The sequence below is a fragment of the Oikopleura dioica genome, chromosome 1 (assembly GCF_907165135.1).
Source record: "Oikopleura dioica chromosome 1, OKI2018_I68_1.0, whole genome shotgun sequence".
NCBI lineage: Eukaryota > Metazoa > Chordata > Appendicularia > Copelata > Oikopleuridae > Oikopleura > Oikopleura dioica.
The window spans coordinates 3,051,353-3,078,213 of record NC_137291.1 but is presented as its reverse complement, the minus strand read 5'-3'; the positions used below and the strand labels follow the sequence as shown (position 1 = coordinate 3,078,213).

General features: G+C 38.9%; 5 protein-coding genes across 5 annotated transcripts; 4 read left to right on the top strand and 1 right to left on the bottom strand.

Annotated features, from left to right (window-relative positions):
- Positions 1-16,342: 16,342 nt before the first annotated feature.
- LOC145711549 (uncharacterized) lies at positions 16,343-17,219 on the bottom strand. Its single transcript, XM_081789240.1, has 4 exons — positions 16,966-17,219; positions 16,577-16,928; positions 16,464-16,536; positions 16,343-16,422 (listed from the first exon to the last, which is right to left on the bottom strand). Exons 1-4 carry the CDS (start codon positions 17,088-17,090, stop codon positions 16,343-16,345), a joined length of 630 nt encoding a protein of 209 aa, XP_081645366.1. The 5' UTR covers positions 17,091-17,219.
- Positions 17,220-19,234: 2,015 nt separating this feature from the next.
- LOC145711548 (uncharacterized) lies at positions 19,235-22,381 on the top strand. Its single transcript, XM_081789239.1, has 9 exons — positions 19,235-19,425; positions 19,557-19,823; positions 20,106-20,336; positions 20,582-20,781; positions 20,826-21,030; positions 21,075-21,348; positions 21,392-21,571; positions 21,615-21,885; positions 22,119-22,381. The coding sequence occupies exons 1-9, from the start codon at positions 19,397-19,399 to the stop codon at positions 22,379-22,381; spliced, it is 1,920 nt and encodes a 639-aa protein (XP_081645365.1). The 5' UTR covers positions 19,235-19,396.
- A 167-nt stretch (positions 22,382-22,548) lies between these two features.
- Positions 22,549-23,323, top strand: LOC145711547 (uncharacterized). The gene is made up of 2 exons (XM_081789238.1): positions 22,549-22,690; positions 22,731-23,323. The coding sequence occupies exons 1-2, from the start codon at positions 22,549-22,551 to the stop codon at positions 23,321-23,323; spliced, it is 735 nt and encodes a 244-aa protein (XP_081645364.1).
- A 116-nt stretch (positions 23,324-23,439) lies between these two features.
- Positions 23,440-24,159, top strand: LOC145711546 (uncharacterized). Its single transcript, XM_081789237.1, has 3 exons — positions 23,440-23,834; positions 23,879-23,966; positions 24,007-24,159. The coding sequence occupies exons 1-3, from the start codon at positions 23,599-23,601 to the stop codon at positions 24,157-24,159; spliced, it is 477 nt and encodes a 158-aa protein (XP_081645363.1). The 5' UTR covers positions 23,440-23,598.
- A 592-nt stretch (positions 24,160-24,751) lies between these two features.
- On the top strand, positions 24,752-26,848 carry LOC145698582 (uncharacterized). The gene is made up of 6 exons (XM_081775794.1): positions 24,752-24,883; positions 24,931-25,128; positions 25,185-25,772; positions 25,813-26,264; positions 26,308-26,688; positions 26,729-26,848. The coding sequence occupies exons 1-5, from the start codon at positions 24,817-24,819 to the stop codon at positions 26,560-26,562; spliced, it is 1,560 nt and encodes a 519-aa protein (XP_081631920.1). The 5' UTR covers positions 24,752-24,816; the 3' UTR covers positions 26,563-26,688; positions 26,729-26,848.
- The last annotated feature ends 13 nt before the right edge of the window (positions 26,849-26,861 follow it).

Here is a 26,861-nt window from a genome sequence, read left to right as displayed (position 1 = left end):
TAATCAAAGGGTCCTTCAATCGCTCCAAAGAATTCGAAAAGCTGCATGAAAAGAAAAGGCGAATCTATTGAACGACCGCAAAAAATCAAGCCATCCTTCCGCGCGCTTAAAACTTTCCCACCTCAGAAGGTTCGTCCTTGCAATTTTTATTTAAACTCATAAAACAGATAATCCTTCCTCAAATTAACTCCATCGAAAATCAGCAGCCTGAACAGAATCCTGCTCATGAAGTAAGTTCAATGGATTTATATTCAAAGATAATCGGATTCTAGTCTCAAGAACAATCGATCGTTGTCTGTGATAATCCCTGTCCCCAAACTTATACAGTGAGTTTACTTTTGCTTTTCTCAATTTATCGATAATTCTAGTTTGTCAGTGAACCGAATGCTTCTGTGCCCCAGATTGTGAGTTGAGCTTATCCTTACTATTCTAATTATTTACAATAGCCAGAAAATTTCGAAATTTCGTCTTTTTTTGAAGAAAAACCAGATAAAACAACAGAAGAAGTGAGCTTATCTATGAATTATTCATTAAATTCAATTCTGTAGCCAGCGATAGATGTTTCAAAGAACCTCTCGACACAGATGTTTGTTGCTGAGGTAATCAGAATACAGGTCGCAAAGACATTATTCTTAGTTTGACACAATATTTGGAACCTACTCTACCCAGCAAAATGAAATCAACAATTCTTTCGATTGCAATATTGTTCCATACAAAGGTCTTTTTCATTCATTAAAAATTATTTTCTTACAAAATTATAGGCAACGAACGATCTAATGACCAGCGACAACCGCAAAACATGGACTTTGACATTCAACAATCGCAGACACTTCCACCGCTAGACAGTTTCTTTTAGCCGAGTTTCAAAAATAAAAAATCTCTCAAAAACTTAAATGCCACCAATTTATTTGCCCAGGGGTCAAAGAAAATTTGTTATAAAAACAGCAGGAATAATAAATGTTTCGCAGATACCAAAAAATCGACTTTAAAAACAGTCAAAATACTAAAAATGAGTGGAGATATGCCTTTGTCAATTGACATCGAAAACGAACGGTAAGAAAATTTAAGGAAAAATGATTGATAAATCTGAAATTTAAGCAAGGAAATGATTCTGTTCCTCTGGGAGGTAAAGGACCAGATCCTCGCTGATCGCATCGGCATGGCGATAATCATTGTTGCAGTGGGGATTTACGCGGCGGTTTGCAAGTTCGTCAAGAATCGACGTTCCCAGGGACTCAAGTACACATTAAACGACGGGCGAGGAGACTACATTGTTCGATCAACTGAGGTGTGAACGAGGCGTCGGCGAAAGAAATCTTTACTCTGAATCTTTGATTTTCGTAATTTCAATAAATTTGGTTGCTCTTTACCCAAGTATTCGTCTATTTCATTGGCAGTGATTATCGCAGGCTTCGCATCCGTCTCCATTTTGTCATCGGATTCTTTTATAATAATAAAGTGTTGCAATTAATGTATATTACCGTTTGCTGTATCAAGGTGGTTTCGGAGCTTTTCAAGAACTTCAAAAGCATCAGGGCAGTTTCTGTACTTGAGCATCATTGTTTCTAATTCGAGTTAAAATTTGACTATAGATAATATGAACCTATTTGCAGCTTGAATGCATCGAGCACATCCGGCGAAAGATCAGGTAGCAATTTGATGATGGCTGAGGATCGTATTTTCTCGTCTACTTCTTGAAGCTCTTTGATCTCCTCTATCGCCGACTCTTTTTTTAGCCAGTAGTGAATCGCACATTCAGCTAAATCGCTGAGAAGAGAAGCAAGAATGTTCAATATCTCGGTCATATCGATGATTCAGTTGCTGTTAGTTTGCCAACTTCAATCAAGCTATTTTTAGATAGGAATGGGCGCGCTTCAAACGGTCACCCGGAGGGCGCTCCTCTAGATCAAACCATTCCCCTATATGGGTCATAGTCAGATCATACAGTCACATTCAAATCTCTCAAAAAATGAAAATAACCAAATATCTTTTTCTCTTCGTGATCATCAGGAAGAGAATTCTTCCTGGGGCAAACGTTAAAGAGAAGGACTTGAAATCAACGAAGACTTCTACAAAGAGAGTCTACAAGCATTTTCGTGAGCTGTAAACCGTAACTGTTTCTTTTGATTGTTTTGTCTGTTTGGTGATTTGTCTGGTTGTTTAATTTGAAACCTTGAGCTTAACTTAAGAACTTTTTCAATAATTTTGTAATAAAATAAAAAAAGACCCATTTAGCTTGAAGACGAAATACTTTTCTTCCTCAAGCTCAATGGGTCAACAAAAACTCGCTAACCTCTAAAATTTCAGATGAATAGGTTTGTTCCTTCTGTCGTGTTACCCGGTGACGACACCGAGGAGTCTCCCGAGACTTCCGAAACGACCCAGCCTCTTGAAACAACAACCTCAGTTTCAGAAATCGAGACTTCTCAAAACAACGGTAATTACAAAATCCAGGAAAACAAACCAACGTTCCTATCTAGTCAAGATTCTGCTCGGCATCAGCATCGCTCTTGTTCTTCTTGGAACAGGTACTGTTAGCTTTATTGGTCCCTACTTCTTTTATTTCTTTTAGGAGTGACAATCTAAAGATGGCGGAAGCGAATTCGAACTCACTTCAGAACGCTGCGAAGCATTTTAAACCCTCCATCTCAAAACCAAGGTGAAATTAATCAAAATCAAGCAATAACTAACTACTCTTTATAGCCACTCCACTTCAAATGCTTGAGACCGCAATTCAACGGGAGCCACTTCCATTTGAGTAAACTCTTTCTTGATTCCCGAAGGCAATCAGGTAGAAGGTTTTTTTTCTCGTGCTTTTTGGAATATTTTTTGACTGGGGAAAAGACTTTAGCTATCTCATTGCCTTCGAGAATCACGCTTGCCTTCAATCTTCCTTTGCTCATCTCCCAAGCAGAACTGAAAAATATGACTCTCGGTTGCAATCAGGTAGAAAGAGGTCTTTTCTTTGTGTGCTTCCCGTCGTAAATTGTGACTGGAAGCATGCGGAAAAGACTTTAGATATCTGATTGCAGTCGAGAATCATTTCGCTTCTTACAAACTTCCTAAGCTCAACTTCAATATCTCCCGGGCATAACTGATTTCTTTCGCTTGTGACCGGGAGTTTTTTTTTTGCAACCATCCAAATTACATGTCGACGATTTAATATTATTTTCTATAAATTTCAGAATGCGTGACGACGCAATCCTCAGCGACTACCAAGACTCGCCAGTGTTTATTTCGCTTGCAGGTGAGTATAACGCTATGCTCAACTGCAAGCAAACTAAACTCTTGCTGGTGATGTCGATGGTTGTCATTGGGCTCGTCACTGTTACGCTTGTTACCACCATCATCGCTTATCTACGACTTCAGCGGGAAATGCGACGCACTCCTCCGCGACCCCGGGAAACACTTCAGCTAGTTTAATTCTGCAAAAAACAATTTTCCAAATTATTTTCAAATTTTGTTAGGTTTAGTTTAATTAAATTATCAATTTCGGCCAAAAAACCAGCTAATGTTTGTGTTCTATTAGAGTCATGAACCCGCCCGGACCGAATGTTCCACCTACCCCACCGCCAAGACCACCGCCACCACCGCCGCCAATAACAACACGACTACCAGTTGCGATCTTCGATTTTTTGCGGGGAATGATGACGATCAATGATCCAGTCACCGCAGTGCTCGTATTCATGATCTACTGGATCTTCTATTGCCTCTACAGCGCCTTTCTGATCTACGTCAACGGTAATTTATTCACAAAATGACTGAATTCTAACACAATCGTTGAGACTACGTCAACAGACTCTCCGAAGAGGCTCGACTGCAGCTCTACAATCGTCTTCCATTGCCACTCCAGCAGTTCGCAGCTCAAAATCTTCCAGCGATTCAAGTAAGAGAAAACAGGCTGAATATCAATTTATTATTTTGATAGGCAGTTCTCTTTCAAGACCAACAAGGCGCCCCAGAAATCGAACACAATCAGGCAAGACTTGACTCAAAGGATCTCGGTTCTTAATTATATCTAGCCCCGACGCAATCCACCCAGAGCTCGACGACGGCCAGATAGATTCCAGCATAACTGAACTGATTTTGTTGTTTAGCCTTACCCCCTCACCCCATCGCTAATTTGCCGGGTTACGCTTCGCTTTTGCTCGCTCTTAGAAAATTGACCTTTTGAAATTATCTCACCGCTAGAAGTCCAGAAAACAATAAAATCAAGGAAAAGACCATCATCTTCATTCAATTCAGAAATGGAAGCTTACAAGCAAGCCGCAAAAAGTCTTAAAAAGGCTTTTGAGGAGTCGATGTCAATCCTTGTGGAAAAAGCCACTGCCTTTGTTGGAATGGAGTCGACTCTATCAGCAGAGGAGCGAAAGTTTGCCACCAAAATCAAATGTAAGAGTCCACTCTTGACTAGAATTATAGCTTACCCAAATATCTTTAGGGAGATTACTCGAAGCAATGGAAACAAATGAAGCATCTGAAGTTGTCGAATTCAGTCTAATCGATGAAGATGGAACCATCGATGTCTCTTTTGATCAAAAAGACGAAGATTTCGCCTTCCGTAAGACAACTCTTGTTCGTCAAAATGCTCACTCCACCTTTAAAGTCGACTCCTCTGACGATTTACCTCGGACACCAGAGTTTAAAGGGGTCCCACCCATCCCGGAGAATCCAAGAAAACGCAAAAGATCAGAGGATGACGTTGGAGCCCCCACAAAAGACATCAAACCCCGACGCCTGGCTTTCGACTAAAAAAGTAAGCTTTATTTTGTGAAGGCATGAAATTTACTTCTTTCAAAGTTTCTCCTTCTACAATTGCTCGTTACGACTCTCAGAAGAATTATACCTCATCTCGACAACCATGGAAACCTCAACTCGCGAAGAAGAAATCTTGATCCGCAACCCGTCAAACAGTACTGCTACTCAAACGTCATGGATATCTCATCCGGTTCGCTCAACTCTCAACATAAAAAAACATTTTACTCTATTCCACTTTTTACTGACCTCTTATCTCTCAACCGTGTCGCCTTATCCGATTATAATCAATACAACTCTTTCCACTTGAATGCTCTTGACATGTTTTCTGCATTTAAAAAGCCAACTCAAGGTCAGCAGGTTTTAATGAGAAAATTTGATGTAACATTGGATGATGTCCCTTTTTATATAGTTCTGGGAGAGCTCATCAAATCAGAACTACCGTTAGAGAGCTTCTTCTGCGAAAGGGGATACATACGTGATCAAGAATTTGTCAAGTACGTTTACGACCTATCGCGCACATGTCCGTTTGTCACAAAAGATGATTTTGAGAGTTTTTATGGCAAAAGATTCATGCGAATTTCACTCGATAAAAGTGGAATAAGATTTGTCGATGACGTTCCCTTCTGGTCTCCGTCTGTTCTTTACTATGAACTGCGGGAAAAAGGAGTAAAACCCAAATACAATTATTGTCCATTGTCTTTTGAAGACCTTGTGCAAAACCTACATTGCAATCAGAAGATGAAAAATTGCGAGAATGTTCACAAATACTTTGCCCTGGAACTCGAGAATCTCTCTGTCATCGGTTACAATGGTGCTTTCAATGAGTCTGCGTACAGAAAGATATCAAACGAGTTGAACAAGGAAGTTCATATCTATTCTCTTTCAACTCGACCAGAGGCAAAGCAAAAAAACTTTCTCTTCAAAAGAATCGGACGATACAAGCCGAAAAATAAAGAGCCAGGAGATCCTCTTCTTCTTTACAGGCATGAAGAAACACCAAATACACCCTTCTTAATTTTCAACAGCAAATGTAAGAATATCCAATTATAATTTACTCAAAAGAATTCTAGTAATCGCCGAACAACGTTTTCTTTGCCAATTCAAAAACTGCTTCATGCATTTCGACCGACTTGCTAAATTGAAAACCCACGAAAAAGAATGTGAAAACAGAAGAGGAGTCGTTGAAGCCGTGCCACGTGCTTACGGACAGCCAATAAGTCCAATCGCAAAACTGATAGACCTTGGACTTCTTGATGATGAATTTATCAGTTTTATCAAAAGAAAAATAGGTAAGTTGAAAAAAAAAAACTCAATCTTATATTTATTTAAGTGACCTACGATATTGAGACTTATGAGTCTCCGATCGGGCTAAAAACCTGTGAGACGACAATTCACTCATCGTTAAGATTGCTCTCAATAGCTATTGGTAATTAAACTCTTTAAACTCAAAATTCAAGACAATTTTCAGGAAGTAACTTTGGAGTTGAGCATTTTCTGGTACGAAATGATGACTCGCCAAAGTCAGCCTCTGATCTGGTGGAGAGATTTGTTCGAATACTCTACGAGCTTTCGCAAGGAGAAGCTGGTCAGCTCCCGGATGAGTTTTTTCTTGCATTAGAAAAACTTGAAAGTCTCATCGAGAACGGTATAAAAAAAATCTTTGGATAGTAACGACTCCTATTTTAGAATCACAAATGAAAGCAAGATTGAAGTTGCTGGGACTGAAGAGAGAGCTCAAAGAATACATGAAGCTGAGCGTTTTTGGTTTTAATTCAGGTAAAAATTGAGCAAACGATAAAGCAACTGTTCATTTTTGTAGCAAAATTTGATCTTGCTGTGCTGAGTCCTTATTTGATTCCGATTCTGAAGCAAGAGTATCCGAAAAAACTGCACATTATCAAGAAGGGATCGACATTTTTCTCAATCTCCACTGAACACTACGTTTTCAAGGATGCAATGCTTTTCACCACTCCGATGACTTTGTCAAAGTACCTGAAGCAATCAAAAATCAACGAAAACAAGTCAATATGGCCATACACTTTGTTTAAATCGGTCTCCGACATCGCAAATTGCAAAACGTTTCCGTCAAAAGATGCGTTTTATAATGATATAAAAGACATTCCTGTCGATGACAACGATTATTCGATTGCTAGAGGACAATTCTATGCAAATCAAGCCCTCAATCCAGATTATTCAATGATGGATTGGCTTCGTTACTACAACTTGACTGATGTTGGTCCATTCGCAAGAGCGATTGCTGTGCAGTTTGACATCTTTCATCAAGCATTCAATGTTGATCCTTCGCTTTGCTCTTCGCTTCCGAAATTCGCCATGATATGTCTTTTCGATCTTTTCTCTAAAAAGGCTCCGCTTGCATGTAATTGATGATATAATTTTCATTGTACATAACTCTCCTTTAGATTCATTTTCATCTCTGTCTCCGTCCGAGCATCAGCTATTCAGGAACAATATTGTTGGAGGTCTTGTCAATGTCTTTTCGCGATACACTGAGCTGCGTGACGATATCGACGCACCTAGAAATGCCAAATATGCTGGTAATGGAGAAAGGTTTACAAAAATAACTTTTCTCGACTTTAACGCATTATATCTTTATGCGCAAAATCAGAAGATGCCAACGACACCAGGTAGTTGAATTTTATTGTTGAGTATTGACCAAAATTTAGGTATTCTCTGGACAAAAGGTGCAAAATTTTACAAGCAAACAATGATGGCTAGAGAGACTTCTTTTGCCGCCCATAGATGGTTGACCTTCATCGATGAATACTCTTCAGATCTTATTTCGTCAAATGGTGAACGAGTGCCCCTTCAACATGCCTATTTTCGTGGAGAACATCAAGTGATGAATTGGAAAATCGACGGGTACGCTTGCGTTGATGGTGTTGATCACTTTTACGAGTTTCTGGGATGTTACTTTCATGATTGCTGTCCTGTCTGCAAATCTGGAAAAACTGATACTGCCTGGGAGCTAAAGAAAGCCTATCTACAGAGTGCTGGAAAATTGACATACATCCACGAGTGCGTTTGGAGTAAACGAATCACTCTCAAGCATCATACTCGTTCACTTTACTGGGGAAAGATATTCATGAGACATACTGAAGAACATTTGCTTGAAGAAATCCGTCTCGAGAAAGTTTTTGGATTCGTTGTCGCCGATGTTACCTGTCCGTCAGAGGTTTACGAGAAAATCAAGCATCTAAACTTCCCTCCAGTTATACAAAGAATGACGCTCAACGAAGATCACGTTTCGCCTTACATGAAAACGAGAGCAGAAGCAGCAAATCGCGAAATGAAACAGGAAACTGTTGTTCAAACGTACAATGGAAAGCAACTTCTTCTTATGACTCCACTGGTCGCCTTCTACTTACGCCTTGGTCTCCAGATAACCAATATCACCAAATTCACTCAATATCGTGCTGAACAATGTCTTGGGGATTTCTGCCGCAAAATTACCGATGGAAGAGTAAAGAGTCTTGAAGACAAGAACGATTCACTCGCGAATGCATTCAAAACGGTGGGGAATTGGTAAGAGTCTCTTTTCTCAGAATTTCGACTTATATTTGATTAAGCGGGTACGGTAAAATGGGAGAGATCGTCAAAAGACCGGACACGCAATTCCTCACCGAGGAAGAGCTTCAACGAGCAGTCAAAAAGCCACGTTACAAGTACTCTGAACCGTTAACACAAGAAGATGGCGACTACGAAATAACACAAGTTACTATGGACAAATTGAAAATCAATGATGATAAGCCAATTGTTCTCGCCGTTGCGATTCTTCAGCAGTCTAAACTTCTTTTTCTCAAATTTGTTTACGACGTTCTTCACAAGTTCCTTGTCCCTGGGAGTTTCAAATTGAACTATTGTGATACTGACTCACTGGCGATTTGTAAGTACATTCAAATCAGTTTATGCCTTAAAAATATTTAGCCACAACAAGAACAGCCCCGTCCGACAAAACGAACCGATCCCAGACAATCTCAACATTTTTGCCAATCGTCAGGCCAGAACTTCGAGATCAATTCATTAACGAGATGGATCAATGGTTTGTTGTTGAAGAGACTGAACGAAACAAGAAAACTCCGGGACTTATGAAAAGTTTGAAATTCTCTTATAATTAAGATAAAAATTTTTATAGCCGAATGGTCAACTGAGTCTGGTGCGCTGATTGCTCTTGGAAATAAATTATACATGGGTATAGATCCCGAAACTGGCTTGGAAAAACGATCTAGCAAAGGGATACCTCACAGAGTGAAAGTCGAATTCGATTTCATGCTCGAATGCTTGAAAGGACACACTCTCGAAAACAACACCTTCAACTTGAACGGGCTACGTAAGCAACCTTCAAACCACTTTGTTTGTCGAACAACTGTGACAAAACGTTTCCTGAGTGATGTTTTTTTCAAAATGCGAGTCGCGGATGACAAAATAACTTGCTCGCCGCTCGAAAAAGACGGAAAAATATTATAAAATCATTCATCTGTAAAGAAATTACAATAAATCTCGACGTTCCAACATTATTCAAACACACACTATGCCATTTAACGCAACTGAAAGACTAGAGCTTTATGAACTTATCAGTCAGCAAGAGTCAGCAAGCGTTGATCTCGAAGAAGATGAATTGGAGTTTTTTCGAGAGATGGGGAATCTTCGTCAGCTACGAACCTATCAGATTATAAACCCTCCGAAAGAAGGACGAATAGTGGAAAATTCTGTACTCATTTTTCTCCTTCACCCTGATTTTTCTTTGCGGAGAATTTTTGAAGAGATCTTTGACTTTCTTCAATATCCATATCGAATTTTGGTAGATTTCAGCTTTCTCCTAGAGAATCCTTTTCAAACTGAGATATCTTTACGATATAGATATAAATGGGCACAAAGAAGCACAGCTCTACCGTTGCCAATAAATTTGATTAAAGACGATGAATCGGTAGAAAATTTTCTTGAAACTTTTCCTTCTGAAACTGCTCTCCCGGAAATGCTTGTTACCTCACATCAGAATCAGAGCAACTATGAAAGTAGTGGCTATCAGCTAAAGAAACTTTTAACATGCAACATTTTTCTCACAAAACTTGAGTAGACATCCTTTGCTGTGAACAATAAAAAAAAAACAAAGAATTTATCACCGACATTTATTGATTATAGAGAAAGAAGCAAGAAATATGAAACTAGAAAAGTAAAAAACCAACTGAAAAAAATCGCACAGAAAGAAGGAGAAGATCGTTGACAGGTTTAGTAGCAGTTTTCCTCTAGGAAACAGAACTCAAAGAATTCCAGGTTATGGGATTTTTCGAATTCTGTTGGCACTTTGCGTCCTAATATCATCACTTCGCAGGTTTGAGTAAGATCGAGACACTTTTTGACGGCGTCTTCGATTTCGTCAGCTCGTAGATACTTCTTTAGCTTCATACTGGTCGTACGGTCAGCTGGAATTCCAGTTATGGTAAGATATGCCGCCGAGTTCTTCGTAAAGGTAAGAGAAAAAGAGTTGATTTTTAGTTGCACCATCGTGAGGAATGATTTTTCAAAGCTTATTTTCGATATTTATACGCCAAGTTTTTCGCACATAACTGGATTAAAGACGATTCGCAAAGGTTAAAATACCGCATGAAATTTGGGAGACAGCCAGATTGAGGTGCTTGCCAAAAGATTGACCGCAGCCATTTCATGGTTTTAAAGGATTTCTTTTTCTACGTTTCCATGCTCGTCAATTCCAACTTTGACGCGATGAACGCTCCACATGACAAGCGTTTGGTTTTTAGTCGTACTATTTTTGAAGTCGAGGGATAGATTAAGCCATCCCTGACTCTCTTCAGTCCCCATGAACTCGTGACCAAAGATTGCACAGGTCTTGTAAGTGTCCAAACCGATCGATGATGGACATTTTGTGTTAACAAGACGATCCAGAATTTCCATCAATTTGTAATATGGCCAAATTGGCATTTCATTTGTTATTCGCTAAAGTATTCAGGTTTATTTTTATCGCTTGACTAAATCCTACCTGAGGATATCCCATGCATGATTGACCATTCAAAGTAAGATTTATCGAAGTTAAATCCTGATGGAACCCAAAGCTTGTCGTTTCGAGATCTCCTTGCCCTTGGAATGCGTCTGTTGGTGTCAACGCAAAGAAAAAATATGCTGGGGTATTTCCTCCCTTTATATTGTGGAGAGTAATACTCTCTGTTCCAGATGGAATAGTCCGTGTAGAAACAGTTACTTCATCGTATTTATATGTAATTGGCTTTGATCTAATTCGAGTAAAGTAGTTTCTCATCGAGGGGCTTGAAACGTACTCGCACAGAGCATAGCAATCTTTAATTTCGAGAGGTTTATTGTAATGTACTCCGGTATTTACTTTCTCTCCATCAGGCGACAAGAAATATGTCGAGAAGCCTGCGTTTAGTCTGTTAAATTTCAATTTCAAGCTTGTATTTAGCGGGAGCGGCTTGTTATCCAAACAAAATCCATTACTTGGGAAAAATATGAGCTCGTAAATGTATTTTTTGCTTGCGGGATCATACAAGCATTGAGGGCGACGCAGCTTAGCGACGTATGCTTTATCATCAGCATTTTCGAGATAATTATAGATCTGATGGTCATAATATCCTTCCATCTGAAAACCAGTAGTGATGTAGTCGCGGTTGAAGTTCGCGTATTTTGTAATGAAGTCAGCCAAGAAGTACTCACAACTAAACAAAACTTGACCTAAGGCCTTTCTCTGAATTACTTACGTATTTTTCGAGCTAGCGATAAGCTGCGAATTAACTTCAACTTCCATTACTCCAAATTGTTTGGCAGCGAATCCATTCGAGGGTAAATAGTTTTCGTCAAGAGCTATCGTCATATGGATTGCAATCTTATTCTTTAATAAAAATAAGTTTGGATCACTTTCAAACTCGAATGAAATGAGCTCAGACGATTGAAGATCTTTCGGAAAGTGTTTTTTGATAACACGCTGGTCATATGTTTCCTCCATCTTTTCAAAATTCTCCTCAAAATTGAAAAAAAACTCAGAAGGTGTTTAGTCGATATTATATCTGATGCAAATGATGAAGATATAATTACTGCAAGGGATATAAGGAGCTTGTCTTGCCGTAGGGTAAATTATTCTTTGTGAAATAACAAATTAAAAAAACACCAACATTTATTCGAAGATTCAAAGACAGTTAAAGTTGAGTAGGCTACCAAATATTTTCGAGTTGATCGTAAAGGATTTTATCATTTGCTAAAACAGATTTTGAGAGAGGAAGAAGAGTTTGTTTTAAAGAGTGACTTTGACGGGATAAAATGAAATAGCAGGAAAAGAGCCCACACAGGAATGACTTATTCGACTGTACTTTTCGAATTCGTATCATTTTCTTTTTCGACAGAAATGATTCTATTTCGGACGGGTATTTTCTAAGGCGCAAACTATCGTATACTTCAAATGAGTTGCGATCTTCTCGAACGGCAAACCAGTGTGAACCTTTCTGAAAAGATTTGTCAATATTGAGAATATAGTAGCATGGAAATGAGTAACAAGCCGGTAGAGAATCGGATGGAAAACATCCGATAAAGTTTTGAACACGCTGAAGTCGTTTCAATATTAAATACTGATTCATCGTCTTCGCTTCTTCAATTTTTTCTTTGACTTTTTCGAAACGCTTATTTTTTGAGATTTTCTTTTCTTTTTTGTTTTTGGTGAATTTGCTGATGACCATTGTCGAGTTGATTTTTTTTTAACGCCTTCACCAGTTTGTTTTGTAGGAGACCAGATCTTTTTCCGGTCTTGGAGTGCTTTATTAATTCTTGACATCAGCCTCAGTAATCTCAATTTGCATAAAAATCGTAAAAAAATTAATTGCTGCTTCTTCGATATTGAATTTGAAGCAAGTGCTGGCTAATTGATTTGTCCGAAGAGGATAATAAACAGGTTTTGCCGCAGGGTAATTGAAACCATTTTTAAATAGCCAAATCGAAAGCATAAGAACAACGTAAGGATGAGGTCCCTCTTGAGCTCGAATCCCATCATAAGTGATGTGTAGGAAAGAGTGAGGAGACCGATCAGTTTTATCCCAATTGAAAACAGCACCCGCATTTAAGATGGCAATTTTGTATTCCTTGTTAACATCAAGGTTGATATTTGGAAGTTTGATTGTAGTTGAATTATGTTCGTAAAGATTCAAAATCATCTGCGACCTTGTTCAACTCGTAATAATATTTTATTCCATCAACACGCTTGCCGTCAAGGTCTCCAACTTTATACCAGACAATGCCAGCTCGTTGCCGAACGTCGAGGATCTGATAAAGCTCTGTGGACCAATTTTGAGCGTATCCTTTGTCAAAAAGGCTCTTCTCTAGTTTAAGTCTTACAATATTTCCAATTTTTAATCTTGGAGTTGCTTTCTTGTCGATGTCAGGATACAGAGTGGCAAAGACTGAATCTCTGTTGCTCTGATTCACGTCCTCTGGCGCCATCTTTATTGCAGAGTGTGGAGTTGCATTATAATTTGCTGTGACGTCTTCTAAAATATCCTCCCATTTCTTATGTTTTCTTTTCATCATTATTTTTTCGATTCTTTCTTTAAGAGTTCGATTAACTCGCTCCACCATTGATGCTTTTATTTTGGTTTTGATACTGTAAAGATGAATACCATATCGTTCGAGGATTTGATTGACTTCCTTATTATAAAATTCATTTCCCTGGTCTGTAATCAAAGAGTTGGGCCATTCGCTAAAATCCTGCAAAATGTCATTTAAAGCGTTCGCGCAGCTTGGACCATCTTTACGCTTCACTGGGCGTGTCCAAATAAATTTAGAGAAGCAGTCGATAAGAACAAGAATAAATTTATAACCCTTATTTTGATAATTGAAATTTTGGTATTCAATCAGGTCACCCATGAATATTTGGAATGGATACTCTACAATGATTCTTCGACGAGGAAATATTTTCTTTGTGATTCGTCTATGAACACTGTGAATCTTATTCTGACGAAGAAAATCCGCTATTTTCGCTGAGAACGACGGAATACTTTTTACGTTTTCGTATATTTCTTTCATTTGATCTCTTCTTTTGTCGCCTTCTTCTTTTTTCCCGTTTTGATCTTGATTTTGACTTGACGTAGGAGGAGGAGTCGCTGGACGACTCTGATGAGGAGTCGGAGGAGGAGGAGGAGGAGGAGGAAGAATCACTCGTTTCGGAAGCTTGATCTTTACGTTTTCGTTTCCTTGATTTGACTTTGCAGTCAAGTTTTTTCCATGATACGTTCTTTTCGATTGAGTTCTTTGAAGTCTCTTGCTCCGACGAGTTGGAACTGTCATCTGTGAAACTGTCGTCTTCTTCGGTTCGATTTCTTTCGAGCTCTTTTTTGATCTCGTCTTCATTTTTCACGGTAGCTTCAAACTTTCTCCCCCGCTCTTGAATTTCGAAAAATCGCTGAAAATCAGATTCGTTTACAATGAACCCTTTCATTCCTTCGACTGAATATACAACAGGAAATTCGCTGAATATATCAGTATAGAAACGATAGCTCGAGGCGAAGGCTCTTGGTGATTGATCAATGAGAAAGTAAGGATATTGTTCGTATTGAGTGTCAGCTTCAGCTGCTGCCAAAGCTTTCGTCAGACCAAGTTGCTGACAAACACGCTTATTTATTCGAGTATCAATATAGTTTCGACAAAGAACTGATAGGTTACATTGATTCTTAATATCTCGATTATGCTTCCCGGCAGCAAAGTTATTTTGTGTCATGAGAATAACATTAAGCATATTTTTACCGCTCGTCACTCGGAAAAGATGGTCAATGGCTTTACTCTCTACAGCCTCATCATAACTGTCATCAATAACAATTGTTGTGTCAGGAAGCATTTCATCAATGTCCTCCTGAGTTGGTATTCCAATGCGATAGGAAACAGGAGTCGATAATTCTTCCTCCCAATTAACGGGACGACTTTTTATGAAACAAGGGTAGTAGTAGATAATTCTCTTTGCGTTTTTCTCAAATAAATCTTTCTTTCCCAATATTTTGCCAGCCATATATGTTTTTCCACTTCCACTTGCTCCACTGAGAAGAATGCGGTACGGATAAGCAAATTTAATCTTTGGAAGAATTTCTCCATTTACAGTTAACTTCATTTTCAATTTGAGCGAATGATGATATGAATTTACGATTTCACTTTATATTAATGTTATTTTCCCCTGAGGTCAAGATAGCTTTTGAATATTGTTTAGAGAACACCAAGTCATGGGTAAAGATGGTAACAGTTGATAGGTCAAGCTGAAAATCTGAGAATCACCGGCTCCGCATATAAAATCCGAAGAACAGTAGATACACATCAAAATGTTCGAGATTTTCCAAAAATACCTTTTTTACCGAGTGAAATGAATCAATACGAATATCATGATGTTTCCAACCATAAGTTTGACTCCTGAAAATAACTGACGCAATAAAATTCATTGATATATTTCAGATTTATTTTAATTCAGAAGAGGACAAGTGTTGTGTCAAATTTTTCAACGACGTAATACTTGTTTTGCAGCATTTAAGAGATAGAAAATAAAGAAGAATTTCTGAGAGAGTGCACACATCGGTCTTTTTTATACAGTTTGTCATTTTATACAGTTTATGTGTGAAATAACCCTTTTTGGCATCTGTTTTACCTTTTGTGTAGTGATTCATTTTATAAAGAGGAAAATAGATTAATATTTTTCATTGAGGAAGAACGTAGGAATGAGAAAGATAGACTAGCTCTTGTTTTCATTTTATAAACATCTCATTTTCACCGGCGATAGTATTTCTCATTATGTATCATTTTCAAAATTACTCTTTTCTTATTTCTTCTTGGTTCATTTTCAAAATCATGTCTCAGTTTTTCGGTTTTTGTTATTGTTTCATTTTTCAAATCATACTTTACATCTTTTCTCCACCAGTTATAAACCTAGGTTGACCCAAAGAGGGCGTTCAGAGCAGATATTTTTGGAAGGTCAGGTCTCCTGCTGAGAGCTCACGCTGAGATATTTATAGTTACATCTGGTTCGATTTCAATATTTACTCAAGTGCACTTGGCACCCTCTTTTGGAAGGGTTTCGAATTAAGTACGCTCAAAATGTTACACATAGAACACACTAAAAATATGATTTCAAAATGAACAGCAAGAAGAAGAATCAACGACAGTAAAGAAAATAATTTGAACTTGTTTAAAATGAAACTACATATTTATTAATTGTTATTGTCATTGGCTTCCCAAATACATAAATTATTTAAACTCATTTATGTGTCGATCTTTCAGAAAATTGCAGGTAGATAAGTTACACCGCTTAAGTTTTACCGCTAGCCACCGGGAACCAAGTTCTATCCCTAGATTAGTTTCACCGCTAACCAAGTTCTACCGGGAGCCAGGTTCTACCGGGAACCAGGGTCTACCGGGAGCCAAGTTCCACCGGGAGAGAAAACACGCCGGGTTACGGTCCCCAATTATCACTTGATCAAAGGTCAAGTACTGACCTTTAAAAACATGACTCCGTTAACGGGCAACGCATAATCGAGTACCCTCTAACGGGCAATTATATAACTACTTATTTTATTACTCATTTCTTCAAAGAAAGAGACGCAAAGGAGGAATAAAACTCGACATCTTCTTCGTCTTCCGAGTTCGCGGCAGTTTCACCTAAAAATAAGAATCAAAATTTGGATTATCCGAGTACAGACCTGTTTCCGGATCAATTCCGTTTTTGAGCCACATGTTTTTCTCTTCTCGAGACATTGATTGAAACTCAAGATACTGAAAAGAAAATATAATCAAGGATCTTCAACAAAATTACCTTGAGAGAAGAGGCGCCGGTCTTCAAGCTTTGATCTTGAAAAACTTCTTGAGCTTCTTGACTCATCGGTTCATTTTCCGTCTGCACATAGCCAACCATATGATACGGTCCAGAGGAAGAAGAAATTCGATTGTCAAACACTTCATCATCAACTTTCACTTCTTTCAGAACTTGTGAGAATTCATCGACTTCTTCCAGCGTTTCTTTGTGCTCCTCTTCTTCCGATGGATTTCGGGAATGCACTTTGTCGAGAATAAAATTGTCGAGCAATGATTTGTTCTTTTTCATGCTGCTTCGGATGAAGTAGTAGTTTTTGATGATCAACGCCGGAATGAGCAAATATGGCAAAATGCTTAATTCTGATGAAAATACTCGCATAACGGCCTTACCTCAAATAAATAAAGAAATGCTCCAAAATTCCAGTGCAAGATTTTCTCGTCAAATATGAAAACTCGCCGTAAGTAACAATTTGTAAGCATTTGGAAATATCGACACTGCTAAATTGCAGAGCCATTCGAAATATTGAAAGAATGATAAATATAATCGGCAGAGAAATAATGATGAATGTTTTTGATAAGAAATTTAAAGCGTTCTTGAGCTTGATTTCTGCGTAGTAAGCGCTTTTTTGTTGTTTTTCATGCTTTTTCTTCATATTTTTTTGCGTTGAAAACAACTTGCCTGGAAATGACACTGTAAAGAAGGAACAAGTTATCATAACAAATAAATAAGACGAGAAAATTCGGAAAATAAAATTTGTCCATTATTGCTCTTTGGACAAGCATCAGTGGAATTCGGCTAAAAAAGGTTCAAAGTCCCTTAAGGGGGTAGAAACAGCTTTTTTCCGAAAAAGGCGATTTTCGACCGGCGCTACAGACAAGAGAATCTTACATTTTCAAATTTTCTCTTCAGGTTTAGATAGATACATCTTAGATCTAGGAACAAATCCCTCGAAATTTGTTTTAGTCATCAAATTTTTGAGAAAGCGGGCTCAGAAGCAGCTCATCTCTCCGAAATTCTCGATTTTCGCAAATTTTTAAACACGTATATCTCGAGTCCCCTGATAGTTAAACAAATTTCATTCACATTTTTGTGAAGTTCAATCCCTTTTCTAGGATCATTTTTGAGGAAATTCCGTTAACATAAATAAATCTTATGTTTTCTTTTATGTAGCTACAGTCCAAAATCAAGAAAGCTGTTTCTACCCCCTTAAACACCCTTTTTTACCAAATCAGAAAAGAAGTTCCATTAACAAAAGCGTCAATTCTGACAAGAGCGAGCCCCTGATCCCGCTGCACTTTTTCGCACCATTTAAAAACGACGAAAATTCGCAGAATATCCAAAAACAAGATGATTGCATAAAATATTCCAAGGCCCGGTTTTTCAAGAAGAAAACTTTGAAAGGTGGCGGGAAAGGCTTCGTCGGGAACGAAAATGAAGATTTTGAAGAAAAGAAAAATTTGAAAGAAGTGGTGCACCAGGTCGTGGGGGAGAGAAGTGAGGAGATGGAGGTAATGGTCTTTGATGAGAGTCGTTTTTTGGAAGAGGCGGATGAGGGCGCGGATGATGAAGAAAATGACGATGGAGGAGAAAAGAGCTGAAGATTGAAGTATAAAAAACGAGCATTTTTTGAAAAGAATCAATTGTAAAAAAATCCTTACCAACGATAGTCCCAATCGTCAAAATCGTCACAAAACTCGGCCCGCCTTTGTATTTCATGCATTTTTTCTCTTCACATAAAATCTGCGCAAGATAATGCAGCATTCCCCCCATTTTGCCGCTTTTAAATCAGCACTTGTCTAATTCAACACTCGGAGATACTCTTTTTTTTGTGACATTTTTTACGATGTCAACCTATTCGCTCTTTTGCGCGATCATCATTTGTATGAGGAGAACAAAAGGAAATACAATTCTCTGAAGATGGTAATATATGCGGCGAACACAAGATTTATGGATAAAAATTTTGACTGTATAAGGAAAGGAACCCTGACTCAGGGCCCCTAACCCTAACCCTGACTTAGGGACCCTAACCCTAACCCTGACTAAGTGGAACTTTGGAGTTACAGTTTGAAGGCTTATTTAATCCTGTCCCTTGTCGATGATCAGCTGACTTATCTGATTGAAGACAGAGAGGAAGAATCACACAGTGTTGATTCTGCGTGGGCGCCAAGTTGAGAGTGGCCGTGCTCTGTAAAATATTATGCCAGCGATGGACCGTCCTGTCGAGGAGATCGCTTCTTTTGGTATCTCCCCGAATCTACCTAAACATGGCTAAATCTCAACAGAGACGAAGCCATGGGATCAGATTCGGAAATATCAGAAGAGTAAGTTTCTTATTACAAAAAAATGTAAAAATAAAATTTAAATATAAAATCCGCCCAAAAGTCAAAATTAATTTCTAAAAATTAAAAAAAAATAATATTTTTTAATCAAGATTCTCATTAAAAATCTGAGAAATAACAATAAATTTAATTTTTAAAATAATAATTTAAATAAAAATAGTAAATAAAATTGATTTTGACCCTTTGGCTTTATTTTAATTTAAATTATGTAAGAAAAATTTTTTAAGGATTGAATTTTTTCAACCCTTTTTAATTCCCAATTCTGACCAGATCATTTTTTTATACGGGCGCTGGGTGGTCGCGCTTGGTTCGTGTGTAATATGCCCAGGCGTGTAGTAGTCCTGGAGATTTTGACTCTGCGCGTCTTATTGGCTCGGAAATCTTTTATTAGCTCATTCGATATTGTATAGCCTCCTGTCTTGTTTTGTCTCATATTAGTTCGTATCACAAAGGGCCCGAACGCGGCCGAAAGCGAGAGAATATGCAGCAGAGTTCGGACAATGACGACGAGTGAGTGTTTAACGAGTGAAACAGCTGTTTTTGGGGGGTTTTGGGTATTGGGAAATTAATTATTTCAAATTACGTAATATCAGAAAATTTTCAAATTTTCATTTTTCAATTTTCTTAATATTATTTTCTAGTTCTGTTTACGTCATCGACGTGAAAGAAGACGAAGGCAGCGACGAGCCAGAAGAAATCGTCAAAAGCGAAGTTTCTACCGGTAGTTTCAATTTTCCCGGAACGAATTCGCTGGAGCGTATTTCTGGGACAAGTTTGACAACTCTTTCCTCGAACGCGACTTTGCTGAACTATCCGGAGGGATTGACGATTGGGACGCCTTCTTCTTACTCGAACTTGCAGACTGGCGAGAGCAAGGAGTTCAAGAAATCGACCCTTTCTTCTGACAGGTAAGAATTTCGCAAAAAAAATTTTTTTTTCTAGAAAAATTCTAGAAACAAAAGTTTCTAGAAATTACAAGATTACCACAGACTTATTTTTTTTTTCAAGAATTTTTTCATAAATAATCGTCTAGTCATTTCTTATTGTCGTTTTTAGTTTATTTTTCCATCGCCCGGAATGGCAAATATTCGTTGTGCAAGAGCATACGAAAATTATGCATACAGAAAATTGCGACATTGGAATATTGGCTCCGCGCCCCTCCCCCGTTTTCTGACCTTTCATCTTTTCAGGACCGTGGTGAAGCAGTTCGGCGAATATCTCGCCACCGATCCGTTTGAGACTCTTGGTCTCCCGACAATTCCGCTGGAACGCGATCATGGCGAGTTTTATGTGCTTGACCAGGTTATTGAAGGATTGGAGATTCACCAACTCGACCAGCTGGTTGCCGATTTCTTCAGAAAATACAAAATGGGGGGAGTTCATGGCGAGTCAGAAGTCAAAGTCACGACGCTAGAATGCAGGTGAGACTTTTAAATATCAAGATTTCAATTCAAATAATAATTAAAATATCGTTAAAATCAAAATACTTACTAAAGTCCCATCAAAATTTTTCGTTAGGCTTAAGACCAATCAGATGGGCGGATTCAATCAGCGGGCCAATCAGATTTTAGGAAAAAAATTCAAAAATAATTCGAATTTTTGTAAATTTCGAGCCGCTTTTCCAATCTTATCTCAATTTTTTTGCCAAAAAAATAAATTTTTGAAGATGGTCTGGGCTGAGAAGACAACTGAGTCTGAAAGGAGTTCAGTTGACGAAACACACGGCTCCTTTGGTGTACCAAGCGATGGCGGAACGAAGAAGATATTTATTCAAGAAACAGTCCGAGGAAAAAAAGAAATCAGAGGAAGAAGTAAAATTGCTTCCAAAAAGCAATATTTCTATCAAGGAAGATGCAATAGAACTAGGTACAAACGGAAGGAATTTTGAATTTTCTAAAAAGTGTTTTTAGTGAAATTCTTCGTGAAATACCACACCGAGCTGCCTGAAGTGCTCTCTTGTCTGGTCCATTTCGTGGTGATAAATTACTTGAAGATTTATACAGTCTCCGAAATCGAGAATCTCAAGTTCGGCGATTTCATTCATCACGAAGATAAACATGGCGAGTATTTTCTCCCCTCAAAGCGGCTCCAGAAAATTTACGCCTCAAACAACAGGTTACCCATTCTCTCCTTCTCCCCCCCCTTAAAATCGCCTTTAGCAATGGTTGGATCATCCCCCAGGCGAGCGAGAACGCGGCCTTTCCCTGCCCAGTCGGAGTGCTCAAGTTTTACATGTCAAAGCTCGATCCTCACCTCCAGACAAACAAAGAAAACCTCTCAATAATGGCCCTCCTGCTTCAGACCTCTAAAGACCCGGAATGCATCAAAAAAGGGATTTGGTTTTCAACGAGCTATTACAAACCGAAAAGTGCCTTAGCGAATATTTTCACTCGAGTTCAATCAATTAGCAATTTGATCAACGACCCCGTTAAGGTAAGAAAAGCTCTAGAATTTTACTTTTCATCGAAAATTTCAGCTGAAAGGAAGATACGACAACTCCAGTGTGCCTTTAATCTGCGAGCAAATTTTCGCCTCAGCGCCAAAGAAACACCCAGTTCTTCAAAATCTACATCACAAGTTTGAAATCTACCGACTCGCGTCCAAAACCGAAAAGGAGCAGATTTTCCCGCTCTCTGAAGCTAGAATCGATTCACAGGTACTTTCCGTTTCGTAAGTAAAAAGTCATTTACTCCCTCTAGTTCAAAAGTATCAGCGAAATGAACGCGATCAAACCGCAAACAGCAGAAACCGCCAAAAGTTCCCTTATCTATCAAACTCAATCACCCGCTGCTCTTATCACCACCCTCGCCTCGCAAAACCTCACGGCTCAAAGTATCGTCGATTCCTTGCCCACTCTTCTTCCAGCAATTGCGCCTCGCCCGAGTCAGAATATTTCCCAGAAAACAGGATTGAATGGAAAACGTATTTTTCCGACAGAACTGCCGAAGATTTCAGTCCACAATGTAACAGGTAATTTCAATAACGAGCTCGTCAGCCTGTGTAAAAAACCTGAGTCAGGGTCTGAAAAATCATAAATGAAGAGCTGCGTAGCGGCTTTTTAATATCGAAGCCGCGAAGCGGCTTCGCAAATTAAACTTCGCGGCTTTTCATTTATGATTTTTCAGACCCTGACTCAGGTTTTCTACACAGGTTGCCGACCTGAGCGGCTTATCCAGAATGTCTTCTCATTTTTCTCATTTCAGATTTGACGAATGGAGTCTTCCATGTCGCCAAAAAAGCAAAAGTGATCGACCTAGACGCAGAAAGTGAAACCCGCGATAAAGTTTATATTTGGATGATGGAAAAGATCGACAAGCATGAAAGAACGATTGATTCTCTGCGAAAAGAGCTGGAAGAAGCAAAAGAAGAAGTGGTAAAGTTGAAATCGGAGAAAATGCAAAAAGCTGAAGTTATTTCTGTAAAAGACGATGAAGAAGATTCGCAAAATGAAAATGAGTCGAAATAAAGATAATTTAAAAACATGACTTGAATTGTTGCTAAAAATAAATTGTCTGTAAAAGGCGAAAAATGCTATTTTTGCAACCGCGAAGAATATTTTAATCCTGAAACCGCGCTAATCGCGTATCGAATGACCATTTGAGACTTTGCTTTCACCGCTTCACTTTTCAAAAAATGATTGGTATTTTGTTGCTTTTGCTGAAGTTGACAGTTGCTGAAATAAGAGAAAGAGAAGGAGCGCCAAGTTTATTTACCGACTGTTTCAGGGGAAGTGATCAGGGCGATCTTGGCAGAGTCAAATGGCTTGTGACACCAGGTCTTTTTTCTTTGCTACGGAATTTTATGATTTTTTTCAGATTTTCCTTCGCTCTACAAAAACACCATCTCCTGCAAATGGACGATCAACACCAACTACGGCCAATACATCAAGCTCGTCCCGGAGATAATGGACATTCCTTGCCGAGGAAACAACATGTTAAAGATCATCGACATTCCGGTCGGACAGACGAAGAAAAATGAAAGTCCTCAATATTGTGGCTCTATCGACATTCCCGCGTTCGTTTCAAGCGATGTTTCATTCGAGATTCATTTCATTGTCGACTCCCCCGCGGCGGGAGCGAGGCTCAAGCTCGGATACCAAGCTGTTACTGATCAGAAAGGCATCAAAGTCAACAGTAAATCAATCAACAAGCCTGTTTTCAAAACGACTCCCCGTCAAAGCCGACCAAGCCCGTTTTGGAACAAAAAAATTCCTCGAAGACCCCCGATTCAACCTGAAAACACTCACAATTTGAATTCACAAATGCCAGATTTTGTTGAAACCGACGCTCTCAAAGGGATAATTTTCTCCTACACTGGCTTTCTGATTCTAGTAACAGCGCCGGCGATTTATCTTCTGTACAAGTTTAAAAATGACAAAGGTGAAGAAAATCAATCGATAGCGGATTGAATGAACTATATTTTCCGAAAAAGATGAAATAAATCTTCCTCAAGTGTGTTTTTGTTTATTTAAAGTTCGAGCGGCTCGAGTGAAGCCAAGTATTTTCCGAGAATAGAAAAAAAGGATGAAGGCGAATATCTGTTTGGTTGGAATTGCTTTAGCAACTCCGCTAGATATTTTTAGAGATGTGAGAGAGAAGACTTATTTGCAGATTGAGAATAGTCTAAGGCAGGTATTCTTAATTTTAATTATATTTTAAATTTTATAGCCATTACCGAAATTTGATGAAGAATCAAATCCCAAGCCAAGATTTCAAGCCTTCTTTTGAACTTTGCTCTGATGGCGAATATGTAACACGAGAAACGATGCTAGAATGCTTCCCCTTCGATTTGCAAAATGATGAGTCATCCGTCTCGAAAAACTTCATCTTCAACAGCTGGGAAAGCATTGACCAAGACTTTGACGGAAAACTTGATTTCACCGAGTGGAAGGGCTATATTTTCGCGCTTGGTTATATCAAGTAAACAGAAAAAGAACTTCATCTTCCTTTATAATTTGTTCAAGTTTCAAAGTTATTCATCACGGTTTCGGAGGAGCAGAAGAATTTTCTTTGAATGAAGAAGAAACTGAAAATCTCCTTGATTACGCACACGTTTGTTTTAAATGCTCTTTGAAAGTTTTAATGAATTAAGGCTTGGCTATCGACGAAATCATCCGAAGACAACCGAATATTTTTCGACAATCTCTTCAAAAGCGTAGACATTGATAAAAACCCAAATAATCTGACGCATCTTGAAGCTATTCGTCTGTTTCTTGCGATTCTGACGAAATTTATGGAAAAATAAAAAAAGACCTTTAATTCATTTATTCTTCATTTTCAGCAGGCTCAACGATCTCAGGAGAAAGAGAGCTGTCTTCTGGGCAGAAACTTGACCACTCAAGTGTCTCGCAAGCAAAGGAAGGATTCCAAGTAGAACCAGGAGTCCGATCAGTTGATGGCGATTCCTGAGTTGGAATCGGATCTCTCAGTGTGACACCTGTAATCGCAGAGAAAAAGAGAACGAAAAGACGCATGTTTTGAGTACCAAAGATAAAAAATATCACAAGAAAACGATGTTGTTAACCCGCCCACTTGGGAGAAGTTGTAAAAAAAGAAGCAAGCTCAGCTCAGCAATTTAAATTATTTTGGAGAACCTCGATTTTGGTTGAGCACTGATAAAAAGTGATGAGTTTCAACAACGCTTATCAAAAGCATTTTGACTTAATTGCATCAACCTGAAATAACACTCGAGACTCCGATGAAGTCTCTTTTCAAAAGTCATCGAATTATTCCATTTTTCAGAATTAACGGCGACAAAATCGGAATTTATCGGTAAATAAATTAGAACGCTGATCTTATCGCAAAATTCACGTTATTTGCAATCGGTTGAAAGCGCCAGAAAAGAAATAAGCTTAAAAAATTCAAGCAATATTTCGTAGCTTAAACTTCTGAGAGAAACAAAATGAAGCTTGCATCGTTTTTCGCTTTGGCGACAAACCATTTTGCGAATGCGTATTACTACTCAAAAGGTAATTTTAAAAACCCACCAAGAAGAAAAGATTAAAGCGTCACTTAGATTTCGTGAATTTCGCGAATTTCATCCCCGGCCCAAATGTCCGAATCGGCGAGGAAATGACCTACCGGTCGATTGAAAGAATGTGGCTCAATGAGCTAAGAGATGTGAATCCAGACATTTGCGATTTGAACATTTCCCTTCTCGGAGAATCCAGCGCGGATATTTCTGCTGACTACAGTTATTATTTCATTATTCAAGGTCGTGCTCACAGATTTTTGGGGTTTTCTTAAAAAAAATTTCTGGAGCTCAAAAAGTGATGTACAAGGGAAGCCCTCCCTCGAGTTTCTCCTCTGACGTCTCAGCTGTCTTCCCTTCTGGTTCTCTCCCCGGATCTTCCGAGTACCAAAATGCATGGGACGCAAACCCGGATCTGGAGCTCGCCCCCAACGGAATCATCCACGAAGAAACCTGCTTCGATGATGCAACCGAATGCAGAAACATTTTCATCGACGTCGATTTCTGCTACGACATCCCGATGGAATTCTTCGATATTTCCGACGCTGATGCTCTTGACGCAGCAAAAACAGCTGTCATGACTAATTTCCAGGCTGGTTTCGGCAATTTCACCGATCACAGCTCATTTTTCCAAAATTATTACATCAATTCGGAATTCAACATTGTTTCCGTCAACGATGTTAGCGAAGAAACGGGAGATCTTTACCTCGGATCGAGCTTCAATAAGGCTGGCACCGAGAAAGGTGTTCACGTCAAAGGAACGACGAAATTTACAAAAACGACGTTTTCAAGCGAGTTTGAATTCTGCTTCTCGATGAGTGGACGATTCGAAGAACTCCCTCTCACCGAGACTTTGAGCAAATTCGAGTGGATGACCGGCTCTAAAGGTAACTACAGTATCGTAAATCTTCCTTACCCTCTTTTCAGAATATTTTACGAGCCTTAACAACTACAAGCTAAACTCTGAAAGCTTCGAGTACAGCTACCAATGTGTTGCTCCTGATTGTGAAGCTTCTACTTCAACTACGACAACAACGACGACAACAACGACGACCAAGATCGCAGGAGACTGTCATGATGGCAACAACGGAGGATGCTCCCACATGTGTGCGTCTGGATTTTGCTACTGCCCACCTTGCTGGGAGCTGCTTCCGAATCAACTGACTTGCAGGCCTTCACCTGGCCTTGCTCAGCTGACCTGTTCTCAGGAAGGAATGAAACTCGTTGTCGACAAATGTGTCATTCCAGGAGTTTCTGAGATTGCCCTTCTTGATGATACTTGCGAACCAACAGAAGAAGATGGAAGCTATGTCTTTGAAACTGCTCTTGATGAGTGCGGAAGCTCTCATTTCTTTGATGGAGAGTACATTCGATTCGAGGTTGATCTTCTCAAAAATGACTCTTTCTCGAAAAAAATTCTAGAACACGATCGTCGCCGGCGCCGGATTCGACAACGGAATCATGATCGCCCGACCAAGTCATCTCGATTTCCACTGCGATTTCGATACTGCTGGAGAAATTAATGACCTCTGGCTCAACACTACAAATTATGCCGTTGAAGTGACATTCAATATCGGAGAGGAGGCACCCGAAAAGCCCGCATTCATCTACGATGTCAACTTTTATACTGATGGAAGTTTTACACAGGAATCGTTTTTCAATCAAGAGTCAATATAATTCGAAGATCATGAAAAACGGTTTAAGATTCAAGATACAAACGACCAATCATTTTCGATCGGAGACACGATCTACGCCGCTGTTTCTACAAATGTCGATGTTGATGGAATGATCTTCTCCGTCGACGTAAGCTCCTTTCAATTTGCTCGAGTGATGATAATTCTAGCAATGCACTCTTTACGATCAATCAACCGGCGATTCTTTCGAAATCATCGAGAACAGATGCGGCTCGCCACTGGTCAATACCGTAATTAGTTCTTACTCAGGATCGGATCTTCTTAATTCAAAGTGAAAAATCA